Genomic DNA, 26,612 nt, shown 5'->3' with positions numbered 1-26,612 from the left:
CCGCCCCCCCCCCCCCACCTTCCCTCCTCCTCCTTCCAGCCTGTCCCATCTCGGGCCCTTCTCTGACTCCCAGCTGCGGCTTGGGCCACCGTTGGGTACCAAGGCCTACATCTTCCCGGCTCCCCTGCACCAGATGGGGTGCAGGGTGCTTCCGCCTCCTGCAGGGCTGGGCCCAGCTGGCCAAATCGGGGAACGGCTGGGGCGGGGCTGTGGGTATGCCTCCAGGTGTGTGCTGTGGGGCTTTGCCAAGACCCTGTCTCCTGCCATTCGGCCCTCCCTGAGGGACACAGCCCTGGTAGCTGGGGGTCAGGGTCCCAGCTCGTGGAGTGACAGGTCTCTGTGAGTCTCCTAAGCGGGCAGAGGGACAATGCTACACCTCTTCACCGAAGTGGAGGGTGGTGGGGGTTCCTGCAGCCCCTACCCCTGCCTGACGTGCGTGAGACTCTGGCAGGAGTAGGGGAAGGCTGCCCCCTGGTGCTTGGTAGGTGCACAGACCCTCCCCCAGAGGCCTCAGCTAAGAGGCCCCAGCTCCGCACCCTCTATGCTTCTCTCCCCAGGGACCTGCAGGCCTCCCCAGCAAGGGCAAGGTTGTTCAGCTGCTTCCCCATCAGCAGCTGAGCAGCCTGTTCGGAATTTTCCAGGGCCAAGAGCAGCCAGAGGATGGGGAAGGAAGGGGTCATTATCCTGGCTGGAGATGTGAAGTGTGCCCACCCCCACCCCTGCCCCCAGTCCCAGGCTCCCCAGTCGCCACGCTGCAGTCCCCAGATGGCTCATCCCGTTAAGCTAAACCCTCAGCCATCCGGGCGGCTTTAGGAAGAAAAGCAGTTCCGGCCTGAGCCAGCTTGAACCTGTTAGGTGCGGGAGGGGCAGCCTTGACGGGCCTGTGTGGGAGACAGGCGGGGTCTCCAGTGTTTGGGCGGGGCGGGGGCCCTGGAGGCTCGGGGACCCTCGAGGGGGCGGAGTCCCAGTGCTCCTCTGAAGACCCAATCTCGAGTCTTCCCTGGCCCAGCCTACGAGTGACCCATAGACGGCCTGGGGAAGCAGGGGCCACCCTCAGGGCGAGGACTGAGGGGGAAGGGGGCCGGCCCAGTGAACCGCAGGCACCCCTGTGCAGTCTGAGAGAGCAAAGAGGACCCACTGGAGCAGGCGGAGGGGAAGGGGCAGGGCGTGCTTGCAGGCCGAGGGTGTGACGCCTTCGAGGGGAGGGCGTTCGTTAGCTGTGGCGGTGACCTGGGTGAGGGCTGCTTCGATGGAGAGGCCGGATGGCGCCAGGGGAAGCGCAGGGAAGTGAGGCCGTGGCCGGGGGCAGGAGACTCAAGAATTTAAGAGCTTGCTTGTCCGAGGAGCTTGGTGGGGAGAGAAGGCAGGGGCTGGAGAAGGATGTGGTGAGCTGATGGCACTTTGGGAGTGGCACTTTTGAAGAGGGCAGAGGGTGAACCGAGCAAGGCCGAGGGAGCCTGAGAAGCGTGGCCAGAGCCAAGGGTGGGGACCTCGGCTGCCGTGCCCAGGAGGGGAGGGGACGTGTTCCAAGGCCAGTGGCAGGACCGGGAGGGAGCTGCCACCTGCGGCTGCCATTGTCTCTGTGGGGTCAGAGGCCGCGGAGGGCGAGGCGGCTGGGCCGGAGGTGGCTGAAGAGGGCTGCGAAGGGGGCGAGCCGGCTGCAGAGGACGGCTCCTGCCGCCGCAGGGGGCCACTCGGAGCGGCGGGGCCGGGGGGAGGGGGGCTCCGCATCCGGGGCTTCGAGAGGCCCCCAGGCCGGACTCGACTCGACAGGGCCGCACCCTCGCTCCCTCCCCCTCGACAGCCTTTCCCAGTGGGCAGTGAGGCCACCCCCTGCCTCCCCAGACCCCATGTGGTCTCCTCCGTGTGGCCCGTGCACCACGTGCTTCTCTCAGCAGCACAGATCTGACCGGGCCCTCCCCATGTGCTCTTCCCCGTGCTTTCCTCTATGCTGAAGATCAGCCTACGTTCTCCTCCGAGGCGTGCGAGATCGGGCACGAGCTGGCCCACGGGCTCTCCGGAGCTGGAGGGCGCTGCGCCTCCCCGCACCTCCTTCCCATCCCGTGGGATTCAGCTCAGCTGCCACCTGGCCCAGGAGGCTAAAGAGGAAGACTCGGGAGCCCTCGACCCCTGCACACAGCTGCGCCGCCTCCCGTGTCCAGACGGGGTGAGCTGGGCTTTGGAGGTGCAGGAGGTTCACGAACCCATCCTCGCCTCCGGCGGGACGATCCGGCGGGAGTTTCTCAAAGTGGGCGCTGGGGTCGGAACTCTGGCCTCTGATGTGTTGACCCGAGCAGTCCTTAGGAGCGTCTCAACTGATAGGGGCGTCTGCGGTGTCCGAACAGAGGCAGAGGGGTTTCCAGCCCTCGCTGGGTTCTCAGGGCTTCGCAAAGGTGTATTTGCCAACACCCCCTCCCGCTGCGGCCGAACCTCAGCCGAGGGCAGGAGGCTGCCCGCCGCCGGGCCCTGGTATTGACGGCCCTTCGAGGCTGGTTCCCAAGCACGTGCACCAGGGGGTGGGTGTGCCCTGCCCCCGCTCCAAAGCGTTCCCCAGGCAGAAGCCACAGCTGGGCTGGGGGTGAGAGTAGGAGCTGAGGAGGAAGGGGAGGGGAGGAGGGGAGAGCTGCAAGGGGGGCGGGGGAGGGAGGGCGAGCCGGAGGGCTCCCATTGTCCAGGGAGGCCTGCGGATCCGGGGGCTGGGGATTGGACCCAGTGCCTGCAGCGGCCCTGGACCTCGGCGTGGGCGGGGTGGGAGGGCGTCCGGCCCGGGTCGACTGGTTATGCCTAGAGGACCTCGCGGCCGGAGTCGGGGTGTGGGGGGGTGGGGGGTGCCCTCCTCTTTGGAGGCTGCCAGGCACGGGGAGCTTTGCAATTGGAATTAGCTGGGAACAAAGGGGCGGCCGGAGTCTACCTTGAAGGCCTTTGTGCTCCCAGCCGCTGGGAAGGGGAGAAAGGCGCAGGCTGCCCGGGAGGCTGCGGGGAGGGCAGCCTGAGAGGCCCGGGGCCTGCTCGCCCCCGGCCCTGCACGGGGGCCCCTGGTCCGCCAGCTGTGTTCATCCACGCAGAACCCCCAACAGGGTTTCTGAAATTCATTTCTATGTTTTTCTTTTTTAAGATTTTTTTGGATGCGGACCATTTTAAAGTTGTTATTGAATTTGTTACAATATTGCTTCTGGGTTTTGTTTTTTGTGTTTTTTTTTTTTTCTGTTTTGGTTTTTTAGCCGCGGGGCGTGTGGGATCTTAGCTCCCCGACCAGGGATCGAAGCCGCACCCGCTGCATTGGTTGGAAGCGCGGAGTCTTAACCACTGGACCGCCAGGGAAGTCCCCATTTTTATGTTTTAGATAAACTTTTTCTAACAGAGTAGCTTTAGATGCACAGACAAACTGCAGAGAAAGGAGTGAGAGTTCCCACACACCCACACCCAGCTTCCCCTGTTACTAACACTCTCCATTGTGTGGTCCGTTTGTTAAAATTACCAACCAATATTGTACATTGTCACCAGCTAAAATCCAGAGGCTTTTTTTTTTTTTTGCCCTGTGTCCTGGAGCTTGGAAGCTGCCAGTACCGAAGACATGACACCGAGGGGGCCAGGGTCCTTACATTACTGGACCAAGACCGCACGCCTGATCCCTGCCAAGAAAAGGAGGGTTAAAGTCCAGAGTCTTATTCATATGTCCTCGACTTTCCCCTCACCTCTTTTTTCTGCCCCAGGATCCCACACTGCATCGGCGTTGTGTCTTCTTAGGCTCCTCTGGGCTGTGACTGTCCTGCAGCCAGTGTTGTGGCGGAGGTCCTGCAGGACCCCTCAGGGTTTTCCTGGTGTTTTCTGTCATGAGTGGACAGGGTGATGGTTACTGAGAGGAGGGCCACGGAGGTGAAGTGCCCTTCTCGTCACATCCCAGCAAGACTCCACGCTTTGAACACGACTCCCACTGTCCGTGTCGACCTGGGTCACCTGGCTGGGGTCCTGTTTGTTCATCAGGTGTCTCCACTTTGAACTTAATCTTCCCCCTTTCCATCCTGTCCTCTCGGGAGCAAAGTCACTATCCATGGCCCAGTAGACCTTGGGCCTCATTGTAATGCATCAACATGCCAAGTGACACGCCCACAGGTGCCACGCCGGTCCCGGTCCCAGGCTGACCATAAAAGGCCAACAAGAGGGCGATGGCCCAGTTCCTGTTGCTCTCCACCCCTTCTCCAAAATAGTTGGGATAATCCTCGCGCTCCCAAAGAACTCCCCACTAAGATGCATATCAGCTAACTGGGGAAAATTTAGACAGGACGGTTTAAGAAAAAAGGAATTAATTTCCTTTTGCAATACTGCATGGCCCCAGTACAAACTAGGGGACCAAGAGATCTGTCTGGAAAATGGGCCACTGAATTACAATACCATCTCGCAGCTGGATCTATTTTGTAAAAGGAAAGGTAGATGGGGTGGGAATCCCATATGTTCAGATGTTCATGACTCTATTCTAAGATCCAGGTCTAAAGAGCCCCTGCCAGGTGTGCCTGGCTCACATCCCTTCAAAGTGCCTTCTTCCCCCACGGGAGCCTGATGTTTTAGATGAGCCCCTTATGAGTCCACCTCCCCGAGGTCCACAACCGGGAACTCCTAACCCCCGCCACCCGCCAATTCTGAGGAGGGATAGTCTTCCGGACTGTTTACCCCTAACGCCCCATCTGGGCAGCTATGGGACCCCAAACACCCCCGAATCAGCCCACGGATTTGCCCTTTGGAGTATTCGACAATAGAGATAAGGTTGAAGAGGTAAAAAGGATTTAGGGACAACAGCGGAAAGCACAGTTATTGGCGGCAGCCCTAACCCCTGCACCACCTCGGGGTTACCCTCCCTTACAAAAGCCCGTGGCGTGGCGGGGACAGGATCCAGAAAGCCTGGATCAGAGCCACTGTCTCGCCAAGAAAGGATCTGTTTTAAGTGTGGCCAAGAGGGCCACTGGAAGGACAAATGCTCCCTGTATGGGAAGAGTCCACTGGGATCCTGCCCGACGTGCAAACGAGAGGGCCACTGGAAGCGGGACTGCCCCCGGTCCCTATGGGGGCTCCGGGCCCCCCAAACCGATGATGGCCAAGAGGACCGAAGACTGATGGGGCCCGGGACCTTCCCTGGCTCCCCAAGGACACCTGGTCCTTTCTCCGAGGAGCTGAAACTGAGCGGGGCCCTGTGGGGCTCCCGGGCACGGAGGCCCTTTTGTCCCCCGTTTCTGGTAGGCAAGACCCCAGCCTCCCTGACCTTCCGTGAGTTCCAGAGGGCAGATCTGAACAGCTGCTCATCAGGGGAGGAGCGGCCCGGAAACCACCTGAGGTGAGATTCAAGGGAGTGAAAGCCCTACACACACCCCACCCCAATCTTGTCAGGAACCCCGACTTTGAACCATTGTTATAAAACCCCTCCTCAAATGCTCCCGGGCAGGGGACACATAGTTTTTCGAGGCAGGAGCCCGCTGTGCCCCCCTTTGTCTGGCAGAGCAATGAAGCTATCCTTTTCTACTTCCCCCAGAACTCTGTCTCCAAGATTTGATCGGGCACCGGTGCACAGAGGCCGAGCCTTCGATAAAGAGCCTCTGGTAACCCTCGACGCGGCCGGTAGGAAGCTTATTTTCTTACCAGCTCTGGGGGCCGCCTAGTCTGTGCTGACTGATGGCTCGGGCCCCCGCGTCCTCCCAGTGGTGTAGGATAAGACCAAGCAATTCAGCGCCCCTCCCCGCGCATCAGTTCTGCTCCTGCCTGAGTGCCCTGCCCCCTTGCTGGGAAGGGACTTGCTCGCTAAATTCCAGACAATAGTCCAAGCTGGAGACCCTCACGGAGAAGGCACCCGCCAAGAAAAACGATTGCTCTTGCCCGTGGGAGCCTGCCTCAATCCCAAGCCATAGGGGTCTCCCTTCCACCCCAGGTGGTTTCTCAAGTGAACCCCACTGCCTGGGACACGGAGGTCCCTGGCGGAGCTGCTATCGTCAGGCTACCTTTAGAAATGCGACCACGTGAGGCTGTAGGCCAGCCTCGAGGACCATGATCAGAGAGCTTCTTAAACCCAGGGAGGATCCTCAAAAGTGTGTATAAGTAAATACCAAATGGGAGGCCACCGGTCTGACCAAACTAACCATCGCTGATAGGAATTTGGGGTGAGGGAGGCCTTCTCCCCTAAGCCAGATGAGGGCAAGTAAAACATTCCAACATAGGTGAACGAGGTGAATGTGTGTCAGTCTTTTGATATCATGGAGGTGGCCACCCAATTCTTTGAGGAAAAAAAAACCTCCTTGTTTTATAAATCTAGTCTTTACAGGATCAGAGGTGTAGCTCCGGAAATAATCCAAATCCCACCAATCCTTTACCACTCCTCAAACCTCCCCTACTTATCTTAAGAGGCTTGTGAGTATGGAGGGAAAAAAAGGTTTTTTTCTGGCCTTAAGGGAACAAAGTCATCCCAGAAGGAACTTGCCTTGCTCCTCACGCCTTTGAGATACAAATGCTCTACTTGGGCTTCTCCAGGAACCCATATCTCTGCCATCTTTTTTTTTTTTTTTTTTTTTTTTTGCGGTACGCGGGGCTCTCACCGATGTGGCCTCTCCCGTTGCGGAGCACAGGCTCCGGACGCGCAGGCTCAGCGGCCACGGCTCACGGGCCCAGCCGCTCCGCGGCACGTGGGATCTTCCCGGACCGGGACACGAACCCGCGTCCCCTGCGTCGGCAGGCGGACTCTCAACCACTGCGCCGCCAGGGAAGCCCTGCCATCTTTTTAAAATGCACATTTTGAGCAGCAGAAACGAACACATTCACCTAATGAAGGACAGCTTGGTTGCTTCCAGTTTTTGCCCATTCTGAATAAATCTGCTATGAACGTTTTGTGCTGGTTTTTCTGTGGACATAAATTTTCAAATCCTTTGAGTAAAATACCAAGGAGTGTGGTCGCTGGATTGTATGGTGAGAGTATGTTTAGTTTGGTAAGAAACTGCCAAACTGTCTTCCAAAGTGGCTGCACCATTTTGCATCCCCTCCAGCAAGCCACGGCTCACGGGCCCAGCCGCTCCGCGGCACGTGGGATCTTCCCGGACCGGGACACGAACCCGCGTCCCCTGCGTCGGCAGGCGGACTCTCAACCACTGCGCCGCCAGGGAAGCCCTGCCATCTTTTTAAAATGCACATTTTGAGCAGCAGAAACGAACACATTCACCTAATGAAGGACAGCTTGGTTGCTTCCAGTTTTTGCCCATTCTGAATAAATCTGCTATGAACGTTTTGTGCTGGTTTTTCTGTGGACATAAATTTTCAAATCCTTTGAGTAAAATACCAAGGAGTGTGGTCGCTGGATTGTATGGTGAGAGTATGTTTAGTTTGGTAAGAAACTGCCAAACTGTCTTCCAAAGTGGCTGCACCATTTTGCATCCCCTCCAGCAATGAATGAGAGTTCCCGTCGCTCCACATCCTCGCCAGCATTTGGTGTTGTCAGTGGTCCAGATTTTGGCCGTTCTCAGAGGTGTGTAGTGGTGTCTCATCATTGTTTTAATTTGCAATTCCCTAATGACATATGATGTTAAACATCTTTTCACATGCTTATTTGCTCTCTGTATTTCTTCTTTGGTCAGGTATCTGTTCAGATCTTTGGCCCCCCTTTTTTTTCCCTAAATTTTTGAATTTTATTTTATTTATTTCTTTATACAGCAGGTTCTTATTAGTTATCCCTTTTATACATATTAGTGTACATATGTCAATCCCAATCTCCCAATTCATCCCAGCACCACCCCCCCTCCGTCACGTTCACGCCTTGGTGTCCGTACATTTGTTCTCTCCATCTGTGTCTCTATTTCTGCCCTGCAAACCAGTTCATCTGTACCATTTTTCTAGGTTCCACATATATGCGTTAATATACGATATTTGTTTTTCTCTTTCTGACCTACTTCACTCTGTATGACAGTCTCTAGACCCATCCACATCTCTACAAATGACCCAATTTCGTTCCTTTTTATGGCCGAGTAATATTCCACTGTATATATGTACCACATCATCTTTATCCATTTGTCTGTCGATGGGCATTTAGGTTGCTTCCATGACCTGACTATTGTAAATAGTGCTGCAATGAACATTGCGGTGCACGTGTCTTTTTGAATTATGGTTTTCTCAGGGTATGTGCCCAGGAGTGGGATTGCTAGGTCACATGGCAGCTCTATTTTTAGTTTTTTAAGGAACCTTCATACTGTTCTCCATAGTGGCTGTATCAGTTTACATTCCCACCAACAGTGCAAGAGGGTTCCCTTTTCTCCACACCCTCTCCAGCATTAGTTGTTTGTAGATTTTCTGATGATGCCCATTCTAACTGGTGGGAGGTGATACCTCATTGTAGCTTTGATTTGCATTGCTCTAAAAATTAGTGATGTTGGGCAGCTTTTCATGTGTTTGTTGGCAATCTGTAAGTCTTCTTTGGAGAAATGTCTATTTAGGTCTTCTGCCCATTTTTGGATTGGGTTGTTTGTTTTTTTAATATGGAGCTGCATGAGCTGTTTATATATTTTGGAGATGAACCCTTTGTCAGTTGATTCATTTGCAAATATTTTCTCCCATTCTGAGGGTTGTCTTTTCACCTTCTTTGTAGTTTCCTTTGCTTTGCAAAAGCTTTGAAGCTTCATTAGGTCCCATTTGTTTATTTTTGTTTTTATTTCCATTACTCTAGGAGGTGGATCAAAAAAGGTCTTGCTGTGATTTATGTCATAGAGTGTTCTGCCCGTGTTTTCCTCTAAGAGTTTTATAGTGTCTGGTCTTAAATTTAGGTCTTTAATCCATTTTGAGTTTATTTTTGTTCATGGTGTTAGGGAGTGTTCCAATTTCATTCTTTTACATGTAGCTGTCCAGTTTTCCCAGCACCACTTATGGAAGAGGCTGTCTTTTCTCCATTGTATTCTCCATCTGTTGGTGTCATCTTTGATTTCTTTCATCAGTGTCTTACAGTTTTCTGCATACAGGACTTTTGTCTCCTGAGGTAGGTTTATTCCTAGGTACTTTATTCTTTTTGTTGCAGTGGTAAATGGGAGTGTTTCCTTAATTTGTCTTTCAGATGTTTCATCATTAGTGTATAGGAATGCTAGAGATTTCTGTGCATTAATTTTGTATCCTGCAACTTTACCAAATTCATTGATTAGCTCTAGTAGTTTTCTGGTGGCATCTTTAGGATTCTCTACGCATAGTATCATGTCATCTGCAAACAGTGACAGTTTTACTTCTTCTTTTCCAGTTTGTATTCCTTTTATTTCTTTTTCTTCTCTGATTGCTTTGGCTCATTTTTAAATTGGGTTGTTTGTGTTGTAATTGAGTTTTAGGAATTCCTTATATATTTTAGATGCCAGTCCTGTATCAGACATGTGTGTTGCAAAGATTTTCCCCCAAGCTGTGGCTTGTCTTCTCATTCTCTCTCGTTTTTTCTCATTCTCTTAACAGTGTTGTTTACAGAGCTAACATGTCACATTGTGATACAGTCCAATTTATCATTTCTTCTTTCATGGACCATGCTTTTCATATTGCATCCCCAAACTCATCACCAAGCCCAAGGTAAGACAGATTTTCTCCTATGTTTTCTTCTAGAAGTTTGGCGTGTTACATTTAGGTCTGTGATCCACTTTGCATTCATTTTTCTGTAAGGCATCCCCTGAAAGGAGTTTGAAAAGCTCTGTATCCACCACCATCTAACACACACACATGTGTTTTTCGAAGTTGACATCTACAGTATTTCAACGGATGTTTCAACAGTCGTGAAGGGTGTCATTTCCAATGTATTGTAAATACTGATTTAAAACAAAAACTGTGAGATCACTTTTTACACTTCCACTTCCTGATTTTGATGCCACAGGCTCACTTTGGAAGTGGGTCCTTTTCCTCCTGCCTCCACTTTCCATCTGCTGCCCCCCAGAGCAGTCTCCTTTGCTGTCCTTCTCTGCGTGGGAAGCCTTTTATTACTCACGCATCATCGTACTTCTCCAAAACACCAATTACATTTCTTGTTAGGACCTGTGACCACAGGGCAGTGGATCAGACATGTGGATGCATAATTATGAAACAAGCAAGTAAGATGGGGCTTTGGTTTGTGTCAATTTGTCCAAGTGTCCATAAACAAATAGGACTTACCGCCAGCATGAGATGGGGTTCACTGTCGGTTCCATTCCTATTTTTTTTTCTCTTTTAGACGTAAAATCTAGGAAACCCTGTTCACAGATTTGAGCAGTTGGGAGTGGGGCCCATGCTTCCGAGTGCTGAGGCCCCTGGAGCCTTCTCGAGGGAACTGGGAGGGGCGGTTGGGAAAGGGAACCTGAGGGGGCCTTCTCAGACCCGCAATTTTGAACAGAGGACATGTAGGAGCTGAGGTCTGGAGAGATGATTTTTAAAAACCTTTGCCTGCCCCGTGGACCCTCTTGAAGACTTGGTGTCAGGCCGGGGGCCTATAGACCCCTGCAAAGATAGATTCAGCAGCTTACTCCCGGGCCCTGAGATTCCATGGAGCCCCTGCAACAATGGCCTGTGTGGATGTGCTCTTGGCAACAGCCAGGACATCTGTTGCCCCCATCCTTGGTGGGACCTGGACCCCCTGGGAGGGGCGCCAGAACCGAGACGAGACTGGATGGGACAAATCCACTAATTGTTGGATGAAGGATTGGATTCATTCACCAAGCACTTACTTCCTGAGTGATTCTCCTGGGCCAAGTCGACAGAGACACTCTCTGGGAGTGGACGCTTTGCTGAGGAAGACAAGCCAAAGAAGGTGATTTTGCAGAGATGCATGCTCTTCAGACGGGGCAGGCGGAGTGGTGATTTCGATATAGAATGTGTTGGAGGGGGACAGCTGAGGCCTCTTTGAGGAGGTGACATTTGAGCTGAGACCTGATGGAGTGAGGGAGCAAGCCAAACAGATACCTGGGTGAAGAGTGTTCCAGGCAGAGAGGCAGCGAGTGCAAAGGCCCTGGGACGGGTGCATGTGTGGCGTGCTTGAGGACCCGTTAAGAAGCCAGTGTGGCCGGAGCTGCTTGAGCAAGGGGTGGGGGGGAGTGGGTGGAGAGGGGCCAATCATGCAGAGCTCTTAGGCCCCTGTAAGGACTCATGCTTTGGTTCGGAGTGACACGAAGAGCTGTGGGAGGGTTTGGAGCTCAGGGGTGACATGATCTCAATAAAAGGAATGCTCTGGCTGCTCGGTGGGGAAGAAACTGCCGGTTGGAGAGGTTAAGGGTGCAGGCAGAGGGCAGGGGGAGCCCAGCAAGGAGGCTGTTGCTGCCCTCCAACTGAGTGCTGATGGGGGCTCAGGCCAAGGTGGCAGAAGCGGCAGTGGCTGGGCTGGGGCTAGGGAAGGAGGCTGTTTTAGGTCAAGTGGCCTGGATGCCCTGTCTGCGGAGAGGACATTAGAGCAGAGACCCGAAGGCACCCAGAGAGCCAGGTCAACATGTGGGTGAAGAGACTTCTGTGTGGAGGACACCGGTGGTGCAAAGGCCCTGGGGCCGGCCCAGTCAGGCCGCCGGGGGGAGCTGGAGCCGGCGGGAACCCGCACGAATGACAAAGGAGGGAGGCGGGGGCGGCCGGCGCCGGCCGATTGCCTTACAAGGCGCCCTGCAGTGCCGCGGCCGCGCTCGGCCACCGCGTGCTCGGCCGCCAGCGGGCGGCGGGGGCGCGCGCGGAGGGGGGCGGGGCCGCCGGGGCGCGGGCGGGGGGCTCGGCGCGGTGGCTACTGCGCTAGGCGACGCTGCGGCTTCGCTTCGGCTCCAGGTCCGCACCCGGCGGTCCGGGGCGCGGGCGCGCGCTGGCGGGGGCGTGCGGTGTCCCGGGCCACGGCAGGCCCCGCGCACACCTGTCACGCCCGGCGCGCCCCCGGCCGGCACGCGCGCGGCCCACGCAGCTCGGGACGCGGGAGGCCCGGGCTGCCGGGTCCCTCCCGCCGCGAGGCGCCGAGGGCTGGGCTGAGCCGGGCGGCCGCGTGGGTGGCCGTGGCGGGCGGCTGTGCGCGGGGGTCGCAGGTGCATCTCGGGCGGGTCGGTGGCCTGGGGGGCGCGTGCCTGTGGGCGCTGGGCCGTGGGTGGCAGGTCTAGGCTTGGGGGCGGCCGGGGGCGCCTCTGGGCGCTGCGGATGGGGGTGGGCCTGGAGGGGCCCGGGGGCTCTGGGCGCTGATCGCCGTCGGGGTGCCGGGTCGCGGGGCGTCGGGTCGTGGCCGTATCTGTCTGGGAGGGGGAGGAGTGTATGCGGAGGCCTCGCTCGAGGCGTCCACCTGGGAGTGCGGACCTGGACAGTGGGGGAGGGGCGAGATGTAACGGGCTGGGGGAGGGGGTGTGGGACCTGTGTTCCTGAGTGGGGCTGTGGCTGAGGGTGGCTGAGGCACTGCCGGATCTGGGCTTTGGGGGACGGGGCTGCCCCTCGCCCAGGGAGCTTCCCTCCACCTCCCCCTGCACCCCCAGACATGCTGCTGCTCAAGAAACAGACGGAGGACATCAGCAGCGTCTATGAGATCCGGGAGAAGCTCGGCTCGTGAGTGTGTGCGCGCGCGCGCGTCTATGAGATCCGGGAGAAGCTCGGCTCGTGAGTGTGTGCGTGTGTGCGCGCGCGCGCGTCTATGAGATCCGGGAGAAGCTCGGCTCGTGAGTGTGTGCGTGTGTGCGCGCGCGTCTATGAGATCCGGGAGAAGCTCGGCTCGTGAGTGTGTGCGTGTGTGCGCGCGCGCGTCTATGAGATCCGGGAGAAGCTCGGCTCGTGAGTGTGTGCGTGTGTGCGCGCGCGCGTCTATGAGATCCGGGAGAAGCTCGGCTCGTGAGTGTGTGCGTGTGTGCGCGCGCGCGTCTATGAGATCCGGGAGAAGCTCGGCTCGTGAGTGTGTGCGTGTGTGCGCGCGCGCGTCTATGAGATCCGGGAGAAGCTCGGCTCGTGAGTGTGTGCGTGTGTGCGCGCGCGCGTCTATGAGATCCGGGAGAAGCTCGGCTCGTGAGTGTGTGCGTGTGTGCGCGCGCGCGTCTATGAGATCCGGGAGAAGCTCGGCTCGTGAGTGTGTGCGTGTGTGCGCGCGCGCGTCTATGAGATCCGGGAGAAGCTCGGCTCGTGAGTGTGTGCGTGTGTGCGCGCGCGCGTCTATGAGATCCGGGAGAAGCTCGGCTCGTGAGTGTGTGCGTGTGTGCGCGCGCGCGTCTATGAGATCCGGGAGAAGCTCGGCTCGTGAGTGTGTGCGTGTGTGCGCGCGCGCGTCTATGAGATCCGGGAGAAGCTCGGCTCGTGAGTGTGTGCGTGTGTGCGCGCGCGCGTCTATGAGATCCGGGAGAAGCTCGGCTCGTGAGTGTGTGCGTGTGTGCGCGCGCGCGTCTATGAGATCCGGGAGAAGCTCGGCTCGTGAGTGTGTGCGTGTGTGCGCGCGCGCGTCTATGAGATCCGGGAGAAGCTCGGCTCGTGAGTGTGTGCGTGTGTGCGCGCGCGCGTCTATGAGATCCGGGAGAAGCTCGGCTCGTGAGTGTGTGCGTGTGTGCGCGCGCGCGTCTATGAGATCCGGGAGAAGCTCGGCTCGTGAGTGTGTGCGTGTGTGCGCGCGCGCGTCTATGAGATCCGGGAGAAGCTCGGCTCGTGAGTGTGTGCGTGTGTGCGCGCGCGCGTCTATGAGATCCGGGAGAAGCTCGGCTCGTGAGTGTGTGCGTGTGTGCGCGCGCGCGTCTATGAGATCCGGGAGAAGCTCGGCTCGTGAGTGTGTGCGTGTGTGCGCGCGCGCGTCTATGAGATCCGGGAGAAGCTCGGCTCGTGAGTGTGTGCGTGTGTGCGCGCGCGCGTCTATGAGATCCGGGAGAAGCTCGGCTCGTGAGTGTGTGCGTGTGTGCGCGCGCGCGTCTATGAGATCCGGGAGAAGCTCGGCTCGTGAGTGTGTGCGTGTGTGCGCGCGCGCGTCTATGAGATCCGGGAGAAGCTCGGCTCGTGAGTGTGTGCGTGTGTGCGCGCGCGTGCGTCTATGAGATCCGGGAGAAGCTCGGCTCGTGAGTGTGTGTGTGTGCCCGCGCGCGCGCGTGTGAGAGTGAGTGTGTGTATCTGTGCGGGGGGGTGGGTGGCATGGGACGGGGAGGGCTTCCCCATCTCCTTCGGCTAAGGGGGCCCTTCTCCCTCCCCGCCTCTGCTCTCGCGCCCCGCCCTCCTCCTCGCCTTTCCCCTCCCTTCCTGCCTCCCCCTCTGCCGCAGGGGCGCTTTCTCCGAGGTGGTGCTGGCCCAGGAGCGGGGCTCCTCACACCTTGTCGCCCTCAAGTGCATCCCCAAGAAGGCCCTTCGAGGCAAGGAGGCCCTGGTGGAGAACGAGATCGCGGTGCTCCGCAGGTGTGCGCCCCGCAGTGGCTGGGAGCCTCCTCCGTGTGCCCGGAAGGGCCTGGCCGGGCTCTCTGCCTCGCTGGACCGGCAGGGGCGGCCCGTGGGAGGGTAGGGGCAGGGGCGGGAGGAAGAGAAGAGGGTGAAGGGCTTCCCTGGGGGTCCAGAGGGGCCCGTGGCGGCCCGTAAGGGGGTTTCTCTTGCCGTTGCAGGGTCAGCCACCCCAACATCGTGGCTCTGGAGGACGTCCACGAGAGCCCTTCCCACCTCTATCTGGCAATGGAGCTGTGAGGAGGGCGGGGTCAGGCGGCGGTGGGCTGGGGCCGGGGGGGCCGGGTCAGCTGAGCCCCTGCTCCCCCCAGGGTGACGGGGGGCGAGCTGTTCGATCGCATCATGGAGCGCGGCTCCTACACGGAGAAGGACGCCAGCCACCTGGTCGGCCAGGTCCTTGGTGCCGTCTCCTACCTGCACAGCCTGGGCATCGTGCACCGAGACCTCAAGGTGCCTCTGCCCTCCTGCCCGCCCGCCCGGGCCTTGCCCCGAGTCCCTGTGCACCACGGGTCTGGGGACTTGAGGGCGCCCAGCCCCGGGGACCACGCCGGGGCTGAGCCGGTGTCCTCTCTGGCGTCTGTGTGTCACAGCCTGAAAACCTCCTCTACGCCACGCCCTTCGAGGACTCCAAGATCATGGTCTCTGACTTTGGCCTCTCCAAAATCCAGGCTGGCAACATGCTAGGCACCGCCTGTGGGACCCCGGGCTATGTGGGTAAGCGAGGGGGGCGCCCCGAGGCTCGCCGGGGGCCTGGGGGCCGGGGGACCCTGTGGGGGCCGAGGTGCCAGGGGCAGGGCAGGTGGTGGGCCACTCCTGGGCTGGACTGCGCTGAGCCCGGCAGCACTGAAGGCGTGGTGTGCGTGTGCGCGGGTGTGCGTCTGTCTGTCTCTGGCCCCCAGCCCCGGAGCTCTTGGAGCAGAAACCCTACGGGAAGGCCGTAGATGTGTGGGCCCTGGGTGTCATCTCCTACATCCTGTGAGTGACCACTGGGAAGGCTCTTCTTCTGCCTGCCTGCCCCCTGCTGGGTTGGGGAGGTTTGGACAGCCGGGTGATTCATCTGTGGGTGCCAGGCTGTGTGGGTACCCCCCCTTCTACGATGAGAGCGACCCCGAACTCTTCAGCCAGATCCTGAGGGCCAGCTACGAGTTTGACTCTCCCTTTTGGGATGACATCTCAGAATCAGGTGAACTTGAGGCTGACCCCAAGTTCAGGGAGCGGGGAGGGACGCGGGGCCGGGGGGACAGGGCGGGCTGACCTGGTTTCCCTGTCCCAGCCAAAGACTTCATCCGGCACCTTCTGGAGCGAGATCCCCAGAAAAGGTTCACCTGCCAGCAGGCCTTACAGCATCTTTGGTGAGCGGGAGCCCTGCTGAGCTGTCCTGGGACCAGAGGGTCCACACCTTCAGAGACCCCCACCCCTCAGTGACCTTTGGCCTCGCCCTAGGATCTCCGGGGATACAGCGTTTGACAAGGACATCCTGGGCTCAGTCAGTGAGCAGATCCAGAAGAATTTTGCCCGGACCCACTGGAAGGTCAGCGTGGGGAGGGGCCTGGGGACCCGGCTCAAGGCTGCCCGCCCCGTCCGCCAGCCTCAGGAGGATGGTCTGGGCCGCCGGTGGTCTTTACGGTCCTCGAAGTCTTGGGACCAGGGCCGGGACATGGCCTGACACCCCTCTCTCCGGGCAGCGAGCGTTCAATGCCACCTCCTTCCTGCGCCACATCCGGAAGCTGGGGCAGAGCCCGGAGGGCGAGGACGCCTCGGGACGGAGGGTGATGAGCCACAGCCAGCCGGGCCTCCACACCGGCCAGCCCCCCAAGTGGTGACAGCCAGGTGCGTGGAGGTGCGCCCCGCCCCCGCTGCGAGCGGGCTCCTCGCTGAGCTCGGGCTGGCAGGCCCCATGTGGCCAAGAGCTCGGCGGGGTGGACCCCACAGAGTAGCGGGCTGAGGGCAGAGAGCACAGACGGAGGGGAGGAGCCGGGGTCCCCAAGAAGGGGGTGAGACAGAGGGGTGGGGGGCAGGCCGCGCCGCTGGCGGGGAGCGTGAGGGTTCTCGAGGGGTCCAGTGCCAAGACCCGGTGAGTACCTCTGCTGAGAGCCTGGGCTGGGAGCAGGGGGCACAGGGCAGGCCAGGGGCGCCTCCTGACTGTCCCCTTCCCTGTGCTTCTCTCTTCTTCTCCACCCCAGGCTGAGCGCACGGACCCCCAGACTCCCTTCCGATGGACCCTTTCAGTCCCCCCCCACCTCCCCCTCCCGCCCCGGGGCACCTCCGCGGGAGAGCCGGAGCCCTGTGGGTGTGGTGCAGGGCACTGGGGTGGGCGCTGTTGGGGCGCGTCCACAGACTTCCCTCCCCTGTCGCCGCCACACCCCGTCTAGAAACCAGGAGGCCCAGGGGCTGTCCTTCCCGTGCTGTTCTGTGCTTTGCTGACTGTGGGTGGTCCTGCTTGTGTCGTGGCCCTCCAGCCTCCCTCCAAGTCTTCCCCAAATCAATAAAGACAGACAGAGCAATGGGCTGTGGTGAGCTGGGGGGGACGGAAGAGGGCTGGGAAGGAAACCAAGGAGGCCGGCCAGCTCGCCCGTCACTCCCCGACGTGCCGGCGAGAGGCAGCCCAGCCGGCCAGCTCTGCCAGCCTCGAGGTTGGCCTGCGTGTGGCTCTGGGGCCCTGGGCCGGGCTCAGGGGCGAGTGGAGGCCCGGGTGCTGTAGCCGGGAGGGCAACCAGAGTGCCGGGCTGTCTTCACCCCGCTCCCCCCCCCCCCCCCCCCCCCCCCCCGTCCCCCCTCCCTCCCCCGCCTCAAGGAGGCCGGCCAGCTCGCCCGTCACTCCCCGACGTGCCGGCGAGAGGCAGCCCAGCCGGCCAGCTCTGCCAGCCTCGAGGTTGGCCTGCGTGTGGCTCTGGGGCCCTGGGCCGGGCTCAGGGGCGAGTGGAGGCCCGGGTGCTGTAGCCGGGAGGGCAACCAGAGTGCCGGGCTGTCTTCACTCCCCTCCCCGCCTCCCCCCCCGCCCCCCGCCGTCTCCCTTCCTTCCCCTGCTTCCCGTGGCCGTGGCCGAACAGCGCATTCCCAGGCCACGCCTTGCACCGAAAGGCTCTGCAGCCCCTGTCTCTGAGGCTGGAGGAGGGGCCCCTCGGCCAGGAGAGGGAGCTGCTGGGGCCTCAACCCCGGTGCTGGGTCGTGGCTTTGGCACCGCTGGGCTCCAGGCCCTGGGGAACCCGGGCTGGGTGGGTCGTGGCTTCCGGAGTGAAGAACGGTGGCTGGTCTTCTGGTCTGTGCAGCCCCTGCCCCTCACAGCCTCACTCTGGATCGGGTAGGGCTCCAGAGCCCGGCCTTGCTGGGCCCCAGGCCTTTACTGGCTCCGCTCGGCCTTTTCCCCACGCCCATGAGGGGAAGGCTCCCAGGGCCTCTCCTCGGCCCCGATCAGGGTAGAAGGAGTACCCTCTAAGAGTTCTGGCTGAGCTGGCCACCCCTTTGTCCCACCGTCACCCCTGCCCACTGGCCCCTGCCAGCCTGCATCGCAGGGCCTGCTGCGGAAGACACTTCTCCACGTCGACCTTTGGGACCTGAAGGGAGACAGCGAGGCCCAGAGCAGGGCTGGCCTGGGTCTCGGGGGTGGGGCTGGAGCGGGGGGGTAGCCACGCACAAGGCCCGCTCCGGAGTTCTCCTCCTCCCAGCATCCTCCCACCCCTTCCATGCACACCCGCGCAGGCCCCCGAGCCCGGGGCAAGTCCTGAGGGGTAGGCAGCTTACCGCTCTGTCCCCACGGCCAGTTCTAGGCCATCCTTTGCTCTAGGCTTTGGTGTCACACAGTGCGGCCCCACCACGCCAGCTCCCCTTTCTCTGTCCATAGCCCGGGGGACCTCAGGCTGCCGTAACCTTGGCCGGGTCTCTACAGCTTGGCCTCTTCACCTCCAACGACCTGTCCTGCCTCCCCTTCGCCCCCCACTTGGGACCTTGTCACCTCCTGTGCTGCCACCTCAGACGTCCCCTTCGCTGGCTCTCCTCCCCTCTTTTGGTTGTTCACGTTGGCCTCCCAGCACACTCACGTTTTCTCGCTTTGCCATCAAGATTGATTGGGCCTCTGCTCTGTGCCAGGCGCTGAGCCCACTGGCCAAGGTGCCCACCGTCATGCGGGAGGTCCTGCAGTGGAGGGAGAGGGCTTACTCAGGCGGTGGGAATGGTCCGCCCGGGGAAGGTAGCAGCTGGCTGCTCAGGGAGGCCTGAGCAGGAAGCACCAGAGCCAGCCTTCCAGAAGGAATCACACTCCTTCGGAGACAGCCAGCTCTTCCAGCCCAGGCTGCAGCCACATCCTCGCTGCGGAGTCAGAGTCGGGCCCCAGCTCCGGCCGCGGTGACACAGGGTGCATTTTGACCTTCCGCCAGCAGGGGGCGCCACAGCCACATCTTTCCACGTTCCTCAGCCACCTGTTGATCCTTCAGCACCTGGGGCAGCTGCTCAAAACCATTTCTCCTCCACCACCACCCCCAAATCCTGCCCCAGGGACGACCTAGCCTCGGGGAGAGGCCTACCCTGCCCATCTGGGAGCAGGGAGACGGGGGACCCCCAGGTCGGGCAGTGGCGTCACCGTTCACCCCTCTGAGCCCTTCCCGTCTGGGGGGGGCAGTTTGCGAGAAGAAAGCTTTGGGTGACCCAGGCCGTGGGAGCATTTCGGGCTCAGGCGAGAGCAGGCGCTCAGGTACCGAGGCTGCGCCGGAGGGACGGGTCCGACTGGAGCCCGGTGAGCTGAGAGCCGGGCCTTAGTCTCTGAGCTGCGATGAGCCGCTGGCGGGGTGGGGGCCCGAGGGCGCCCTTGTCCGGGCTGGGGACGTGCTGAGCTGCTGCGAGTCTGGAGCCGGGGCCAGAGGGCTGGCCTTCCCAGGTGTCAGGGACCAGACTGGATTTGCGGGAGGAGCCCCCGTGGGCGTCACGAGACGAAGCTGTCTCCCTCAGTCTGGGCCACACAGAGTGGGTCACACGCTCTGTCCTGGAGCGAATCTGTGGCTGTCAGAAGGGTTAGCTCAGTGGTGAGTCTTTTTAAAAATGTTTTGGCTGCGCCGCCTGGCATGCAGAATCTTAGTTCCCAGACCAGGGATTGAAACCCTGCCTCCTGCGGTGGAAGCGCCGAGTCCTAACCACTGCACCGCCAGGGAAGTCCCAGTGGTGAGTCTTTATTGAGCACTTACTGTGTGCCAGGCACCCGTATTAACTCCAACCTCGACTATGAGGTAGCGACTCTCATGATCACCGTCCCCACTTTGGATCCTGGGAGACGTGGGGGGGGGCATAGAGGCCGCATAACTGAGCCAAGGCCACGCAGCCTTGGGCTCTACCTCCTGCCCGTCTCTGTGTAAGTGAGGAGGGCTCGCTGGGAACACGAAGGTGCTGTGGGCACTTGGGGAGAAGGCAGGGGAGCTCTTCTCCACCCTTCTCTTGGTGAGCGCAAACTGGGCTGGGTGGGGGGCACCCTGGATTCGAGTTTCAGCCTTGCAGGTGGTTCTGTCGCCTTTAACACTCCCTGTGCCTCTAGCTCACTGAGTCAATTTCCTGTGAAATGGGAACCTGGGAGATGGGGCGAACCCCTCTGGGGTTCAGTGTGAGGGACTGGGCTGACGGCAGGGACACGTCTGGGGGCCATGTCGGAGGGCAAGGTGAGAGAGGTGTGCTGACGGAGGGAGCTGAAGAGGGGCTGCAAAGATGGACGTTGGTCGTGGTGGACTGAACAGGGGGGCTGTGAGGGAGTCTAGGAGAGAAGCAGGCCTCTTCAGGGCCCATGGCAGCCACGTTCTCCGCCCAACCCCACCTCTGCCCAGGCACCCCTGTCTCCATCCCTGTCTCTTCAGCCGGGCAAGACACGAAGTACCGAGTGTTTGGGAAAAAAAACCGAATAACCCGATTTGGTTGATTGAAGGTATTTGGGACACGTGGTTAGAGAGTGCCCAGAAAAGTGAACTTTCTCAAGAGGGCACTGGGGAGCCACTGCAGGGCTGGCGGGAGGATGGGGGCAAGATGAGATTTTTGCTTTAAGACAGTTTTCAAGTATTTTTCAACCCTATCTGGCCCCTCTTGATAAATTTAAAAATCTCATCTCTAGATGCCGCCCCACCCGAGCCCCATGGAGATTTCAATAGCTCCCCTCATGCCAGGGAGCCCAGCCTGCCTCAAGTGATGTCCCGAGTAGAGGCCCAGTTGTATTTTCTCAGTTTATCCTTCTAGTTCTTTCAATTATTGCCTTATGTATTTTTTTTGCGGTACGCGGGCCTCTCACTGTCGTGGCCTCTCTCGCCGCGGAGCACAGGCTCTGGACGCGCAGGCCCAGTGGCCATGGCTCACAGGCCCAGCCGCTCCGCGGCCTGTGGAATCTTCCCGGACCGGGGCACGAACCCGCGTCCCCTGCATTGGCAGGCGGACTCTCAACCACTGCGCCACCAGGGAAGCCCTGCCTTATGTATTTTTAAGTTAGGTTATTAAGTGCAGATGAGTTTAGGATTGCTACGTATTTCGTAAGTTGCACGTTTGGTCCAAATGGAGCAACGTGCATTAGTACTAGTAAAGCTTTTGCCTTATAGTCGACTTACACAGTGATAGTAGCATAGCAACTATATCTTTCTTTTGGTGAATACTTGCCTGGCATATCTTGTTCAATTCTTTTTCTTTCAAACTTAAATTTTTTTACTGAGATATAATTCACACGCCATAAACCTCACCCTTTAAAATGCACAATTTATTGTTGTTTTGGTATACAGATGTCCCTGACTTAAAATGGTTTGACTTACGATTTTTCGCCTTTTACGATGGTGTGAAAGCAATACGCGTTCAGTAGAAACTGTGCTTCGGATTTTGGATTTTGATCTTTTTCCGGGTGAGCGATATGTGGTGCAGTCCCCTCTCGTCATGCTGGGCAGTGACAGCCACCCGAAGCTCCCACTCAGCCACTTGATCACGAGGGTAAACAATGGATACACTTAACGACCATTCTATACCCAGACAGCCATTCTGTTTTTCACTTTCAGTACAGTATTCAAGTACATGACATATCCAACACTTTATTATAAACTAGGCTTTGTGTTAGAGGATTTGGTCAAACTGTAGGCTAATATGACTGTTCTGAGCATGCTGAAGGTAGGCTAGGCTAAGCTATGATGTTTGGTAAGTTAAGTGTATTACATGCATTTTCGACTTAGGATATTTTCAACTTATGATGGGTTTATTGGGATGTAACCCCATCACAAGTTGAGGAAGATCTGTGTTTACAGTTTACGTCATCACGATCTAATTCCAGAATATTTTCATCACCCCAAAGGAAAACCCTGTACCCGTTAGCGGTAACTCCCCATCTGGCCCCCACCCCCCAGCCCCTGGCAAACCACTAATCTACCTTCTGTCTCTGTGGACTTCCCTATTCTGCTATTTTACATAAATGGAATCACAATGTGTGGCTCTTTGTGTCTGGCTTATTTCATTAAGCATAATGTTTTCAAGGTTCATCCATGTTGTAGCATGTATCAGTACTTCATTCATTTTTATAGCTGAACAATGTTCCATTGTATGGATAGACCATGTTCTATCTATCCATGCATCCATTGATGGACATTTGGGTTGTTTCCACCTTTTGGCTATTGTGAATAATGCTGCTATGATCATTTCTGTGCAAGTTTTTGTGTGGACATACATTTTCAGTTGCATTATTTGATAGAATTCACCAGTGAAGACTTCTGGGTTTGGATTTTCTTTGTGGGAAGATTTTCAATTACTAATTCAGCTTATTTGCTTGTTATAAGTCTATTCAGATTTTCTATTTCTTTTAAAGTCAATTGTGGTCATTTTTGTCTTTCCAGGAGTTTGTCCGTTTCATCTGAATTGTTTAATTTGTCGGCATAAACTTGTTCAAAACATTGCCTTATAACCCTTAACATTTTTATAGGTCAGTAGTAATGTCCCTCTTTTCATTCTTTTTTAAAAAAATAAATTTATTTATTTATGGCTGTGTTGGGTCTTTGTTGCTGCGCGCGGGCTTTCTCTGGCTGCGGTGAGCGGGGGCTACTCTTTGTTGCGGTGCGCGGGCTTCTCATCGCGGCGGCTTCTCTTGTTGTGGAGCACGGGCTCTAGGTGCGCGGGTTTCAGTAGTTGTGGCTCGTGGGCTCTAGAGCACACGTTCAGTAGTTGCGGTGCACGGGCTTAGTTGCTGCACAGCATGTGGGATCTTCCTGGACCAGGGCTCGAACCCGTGTCCCCTGCATTGGCAGGTGGATTCTTAACCACTGCACCACCAGGGAAGCCCCCTCATTTCATTCTTGATCTTGGTAATCTATTTTTTTTTTTTGACAGTGCTGTGCAGCTTGTGGGGTCTTAGTTCCCCGACCAGGGATTGAGCCCTGGCCCACGGCAGTGAAATCACTGAGTCCTGACCACTGGACCGCCAGAGAATTCACAGGTAATCTTTTTTTCTTTCTTTTTTTTGTTTTTTTACAGTATTATTATTTTAAAATTTATTTATTTTATTTATTTATTTTTGACTGTGTTGGGTCTTTGTTGCTGTGCGCGGGCTTTCTCTAGGTGCGGCGAGCGGGGGCTACTCTTGGTTGCGGTGCGCGGGCTTCTCATTGCAGTGGTGTCTCTTGTTGGGGAGCACGGGCTCTAGGCACGCGGGCTCAGTAGTTGTGGCTCGTGGGCTCTAGAGCGCAGGCTCAGTAGTTGTGGCTCACGGGCTTAGTTGCTCCACGGCATGTGGGATCTTCCCGGACCGGGGCTCGAACCCGTGTCCCCTGCATTGGCAGGCGGATTCTTAACCACTGCAGCGCCACCAGGGAAGTCCCCTCTTTTCATTCTTGATCTTGGTAATCTTTTTTTTTTTTTTTTTGTGGCCGTGTTGTGCGGTTTGTGGAGTCTTAGTTCCCCTACCAGGGATTGAGCCCAGGCCCATGGCAGTGAAAGCGCTGAGTCCTAACCACTGGACCACCAGAGAAAAGAACAGGTAATCTTTTTTTCTTGATCAGTCTAAGTAAGATCAACTTTGCTGGTCTTCTCAAAGAACCAACTTTTCACTGATCTTCTGTATTGTTTTCCTGTTTTCTATTTCATTCATTTCTGCACTAATCTTCCATCTGCTTGCTTTGCATTTAGTTTGCTTTTCTTTTTCTAGTTTATTAAGCTGTATCATTTGGCCATTGATGTGAGACCTTTTCTTGTTGTTGTTGGTATAGGCATTTAAAGATAAATTTCTCTTGCAAACTATATATAGTTAGCTGAATCTTGCTTTTTTGAATCTCTGATTTTTGATTGGGGTGTTTAGACCCTGCATATTTAATGTAGTGATTGATATGGTTGGATTTACATTTGCCATTTTGCTATCGGTTTCTCTATATGGCCTGTCTTTTCGTTCCTCTCTTCCTCCTTGACTGCCTTCTCTTGTGTTAAATATTTTTTAGTGTACCGTTTTGTTTCTGCTACTGATTTTTTAACTATGTATGTTTGAATTATAGTTGCATTACAGGGACTCCCCTGGTGGTCCAGTGGTAAAGAATCCTCCTTCCAATGCAGGGGACGTGGGTTCGATCCCTGGTCGGGGAGCTAAGCTCCCACATACCGTGGGGCAACTAAGCCCGCACACCACAACTACTGAGCTCACACGCCTCAACGAGAGAGCCCACATGCTGCAAACTACAGGGCCCATGCGCTCTGGAGCCCACGTGCCACAGCTACAGAGCCCACGCGCCCTGGAGTCCATGCACCACAACTAGAGAGAGAAAACCCGCAGGCCACAACTAGAGAGAAGCCCGAGCAGACTGTGCGCTGTAAAGAAAAAGATCTTGCATGCCTCAACAAAGATCCTGTGTGCAGCAACTAAGACCTGATGCAGCCAAGAAAAAAAAGGAAAATAAAATAAATAAAATAAATATTAAAAAACCCCACAAAGAACAATTGCATTACAATATGGATCTTAACTAATCACAATCTACTTCATATTAATACTCATTTAGTCTTTGGTAAAATGTAGAGACTTGGCTCCAGTATAGCTCCATTCCTTCCTTCCTCTTTTGTGCTATTAATGTCATGTATATTACATCTATATATGTTATAATATAAGCTCAACCATACAGTGTTATAGCTATTGCTTTATACAATCTTATGTCTTCTAAAGAAGTTAAGAGAAGAAATAAGGAAAAATATATTAAGAGAGACATTTATATTAACCCAGATATTAATCATTTTTGCTGCTCTTCATTTCTTCTTGTGAATTCAAGTTACTGACTGGTGTCAGCCTGAAGGACTTCTTTTAGTATTTCTTGTAAAGAATTATACTAGCAATGAATTCTCCTAGTCTTTGCTTATCTGGAAATGTCTTTTTTAAACCTTCAGTTTTTTTAAAGGATAGGTTTGCTAGATATAGAATTTTTGATGGACAGTGTTTTTTTCTTTCAGCTCTTTGATTATGTCATTTCACTGTCTTTTGGCCTTCATTGTTTCTGATGTTAATTTTATTGTGGTTTTCTTCTACGTGGGTCATTTTTCTCCTATTGCTTTCAAAAATTTTCTATCTTTGGCTTTCAACAATTTGACTGTGAAGTGTCTATGACTAACTCTCTTTGTTTTTTATCTTATTTGGGGTTCATTGAACTTCTTGGACCTGATTAATGTTTCTCATAAAATTTTGGACGTTTCTGTCATTGTTTCTTCAAATATTTATTCTGAGCCTTTCTGTCCTCTTCTTCAAAACCTCCCATTACACGTATTTTAGAATGTTTGATGTTGTTCCACAGGTCTCTGAAGCTCAATCATTTTTCTCTCTTTTCTCCAGATTGGATAATTTATATTATTGATCTATTTTCAAGTTCACTAATAATTTCTTATGACATCTTGAACCTACTCTTTAATACTTCTAGAGGAGTTTTCATTTCAGTTATTATACTTTTTAAATCCATTGTTTCCATTTAGTTATTGTTGTTGTCCTACTTTCCTTTAACTCTTTAAAAAGGATTTATTTCTTTTCTTTATTTTTTTGGCTGCATCGGGTCTTAGTTGCAGCATGTGGGATCTTTGTCGAGGCACGCAGGACCTTTCATTGTGGCACGGGCTCTGCGTTGTGGTGTGCGGGCTTCTCTCTAGTTGTGGCGTGCGGGTTTTCTCTCTCTAGTTGTGGTGCATGGGCTCCAGGGTGTGTGGGCTCTGTAGTTTGCGGCACGCGGGCTCTCTTGTTGAGGCGCACTAGCTCAGTAATTGTGGCACGTGGGCTTAGTTGCCCCGCGGCATGTGGGATCTTAGTTCCCCGACCAGGGCTCGAACCCGTGTCTCCTGCATTGGAAGGCGGATTCTTTACCACTGGACCACCAGGGAAATCCCATTTTCCTTTAACTCTTTAAGCATGGTTTCTGTTAGTACTTTGAAAGTATTTATAATAAGTGCTTTGAAGTTTTCATCTGTTAATTCCAACATCTGGGAACACTCAGAGACAGTTTCTTTTCTTAAAAAATATTTATTTATTTATTTATTTGGCTGTGCCGGGTCTTAGTTGCGGCACGCAGGAACTTTAGTTGCAGCGTGTGGGATCTAGTTCCCTGACCAGGGATTGAACCCGGGCCCCCTGTATTGGGAGCGTAGGGTCTTAGCCACCGGACCACCAAGGAAGTCCCCAGAGACAAACAGTTTCTATTGACTGTTTTCCCTAGTGTGGGTCACACTTTGCTGTTTCTTTGCATGTCCTGTAATTTTTTTTTGCTGAGAACTGAACATTTTATTTTATTTTTTATTTTTTAAAAACCATTTCATAGTTTTAAAAAATTAATTAATGAATTAATTTATTTTTGGCCGCGTTGGGTCTTTGTTGCTGTGCGCAGGCTTTCCTCTAGCTGTGGCGAGCTGGGGGCTACTCTTCGTTGTGGTGCGCGGGCTTCTCATTGCGGTGGCTTCTCTTGTTGCGGAGCACGGGCTCTAGGTGCGGGGGCTTCAGTAGTTGTGGCTCGCGGGATCTAGAGCGCAGGCTCAGTAGTTGTGGCGCACGGGCTTAGTAGCTCCGCGGCCTGTGGGATCTTCCCAAACCAGGGCTCCAACCCGTGTCCCCTGCATTGGCAGGCGGATTCTCAACCACTGCGCCACCAGGGAAGTCCGAAAATGGAACATTTTAGATAATATTTTCCATCAACTCTGGATTCTGATATTCCCTTTCCCCCTGGAAGTAGTTGTTTTGGCGTGTGTGTGTGTGTGTGTGTGTGTGTGTGTGTGTGTGTGTGTTTTAACTTGTTTGTTTCTTTGTTGTGTGACTTTTCTGGACT

General features: G+C 55.7%; 1 protein-coding gene and 1 non-coding gene across 7 annotated transcripts; one reads left to right on the top strand and one right to left on the bottom strand.

Annotated features, from left to right (window-relative positions):
• Positions 1–1,697: 1,697 nt before the first annotated feature.
• PNCK (pregnancy up-regulated nonubiquitous CaM kinase) lies at positions 1,698–16,851 on the top strand. 6 transcript variants are annotated; one of them, XM_028482865.2, is made up of 13 exons: positions 10,032–10,070; positions 10,653–10,762; positions 12,438–12,507; positions 14,185–14,316; positions 14,517–14,591; positions 14,667–14,805; positions 14,946–15,069; positions 15,255–15,330; positions 15,426–15,538; positions 15,629–15,707; positions 15,799–15,886; positions 16,041–16,185; positions 16,539–16,851. In XM_028482865.2, exons 3-12 carry the CDS (start codon positions 12,440–12,442, stop codon positions 16,176–16,178), a joined length of 1,032 nt encoding a protein of 343 aa, XP_028338666.1. In that variant the 5' UTR covers positions 10,032–10,070; positions 10,653–10,762; positions 12,438–12,439; the 3' UTR covers positions 16,179–16,185; positions 16,539–16,851. The 6 variants fall into 6 exon arrangements, with proteins under 6 accessions (XP_028338667.1, XP_028338666.1, XP_028338664.1 ...); XM_028482866.2 differs by lacking the exons at positions 10,032–10,070; positions 10,653–10,762 and adding an exon at positions 1,698–2,167; XM_028482863.2 differs by lacking the exons at positions 10,032–10,070; positions 10,653–10,762 and adding an exon at positions 11,721–11,754.
• LOC112062418 (small nucleolar RNA SNORA57) lies at positions 3,537–3,649 on the bottom strand. The gene has a single exon (XR_002890710.1). It is a non-coding gene; the product is annotated as a small nucleolar RNA SNORA57 (small nucleolar RNA).
• Positions 16,852–26,612: the final 9,761 nt, after the last annotated feature.

Source organism: Physeter macrocephalus, chromosome 21 (assembly GCF_002837175.3).
Source record: "Physeter macrocephalus isolate SW-GA chromosome 21, ASM283717v5, whole genome shotgun sequence".
Lineage (NCBI taxonomy): Eukaryota > Metazoa > Chordata > Mammalia > Artiodactyla > Physeteridae > Physeter > Physeter macrocephalus.
This window is presented reverse-complemented; position numbering and strand designations above follow the sequence as displayed.

Excerpts from the sequence above, each read along its gene's own strand:
- PNCK (XM_028482866.2), top strand. The coding sequence starts at position 12,440 with ATGCTGCTGCTCAAGAAACAGACGGAGGACATCAGCAGCGTCTATGAG. Across the intron at positions 12,508-14,184 it reads ATCCGGGAGAAGCTCGGCTC|GGGCGCTTTCTCCGAGGTGG; the intron begins GTGAGTGTGTGC and ends CCTCTGCCGCAG. Across the intron at positions 14,317-14,516 it reads GAGATCGCGGTGCTCCGCAG|GGTCAGCCACCCCAACATCG; the intron begins GTGTGCGCCCCG and ends TTGCCGTTGCAG.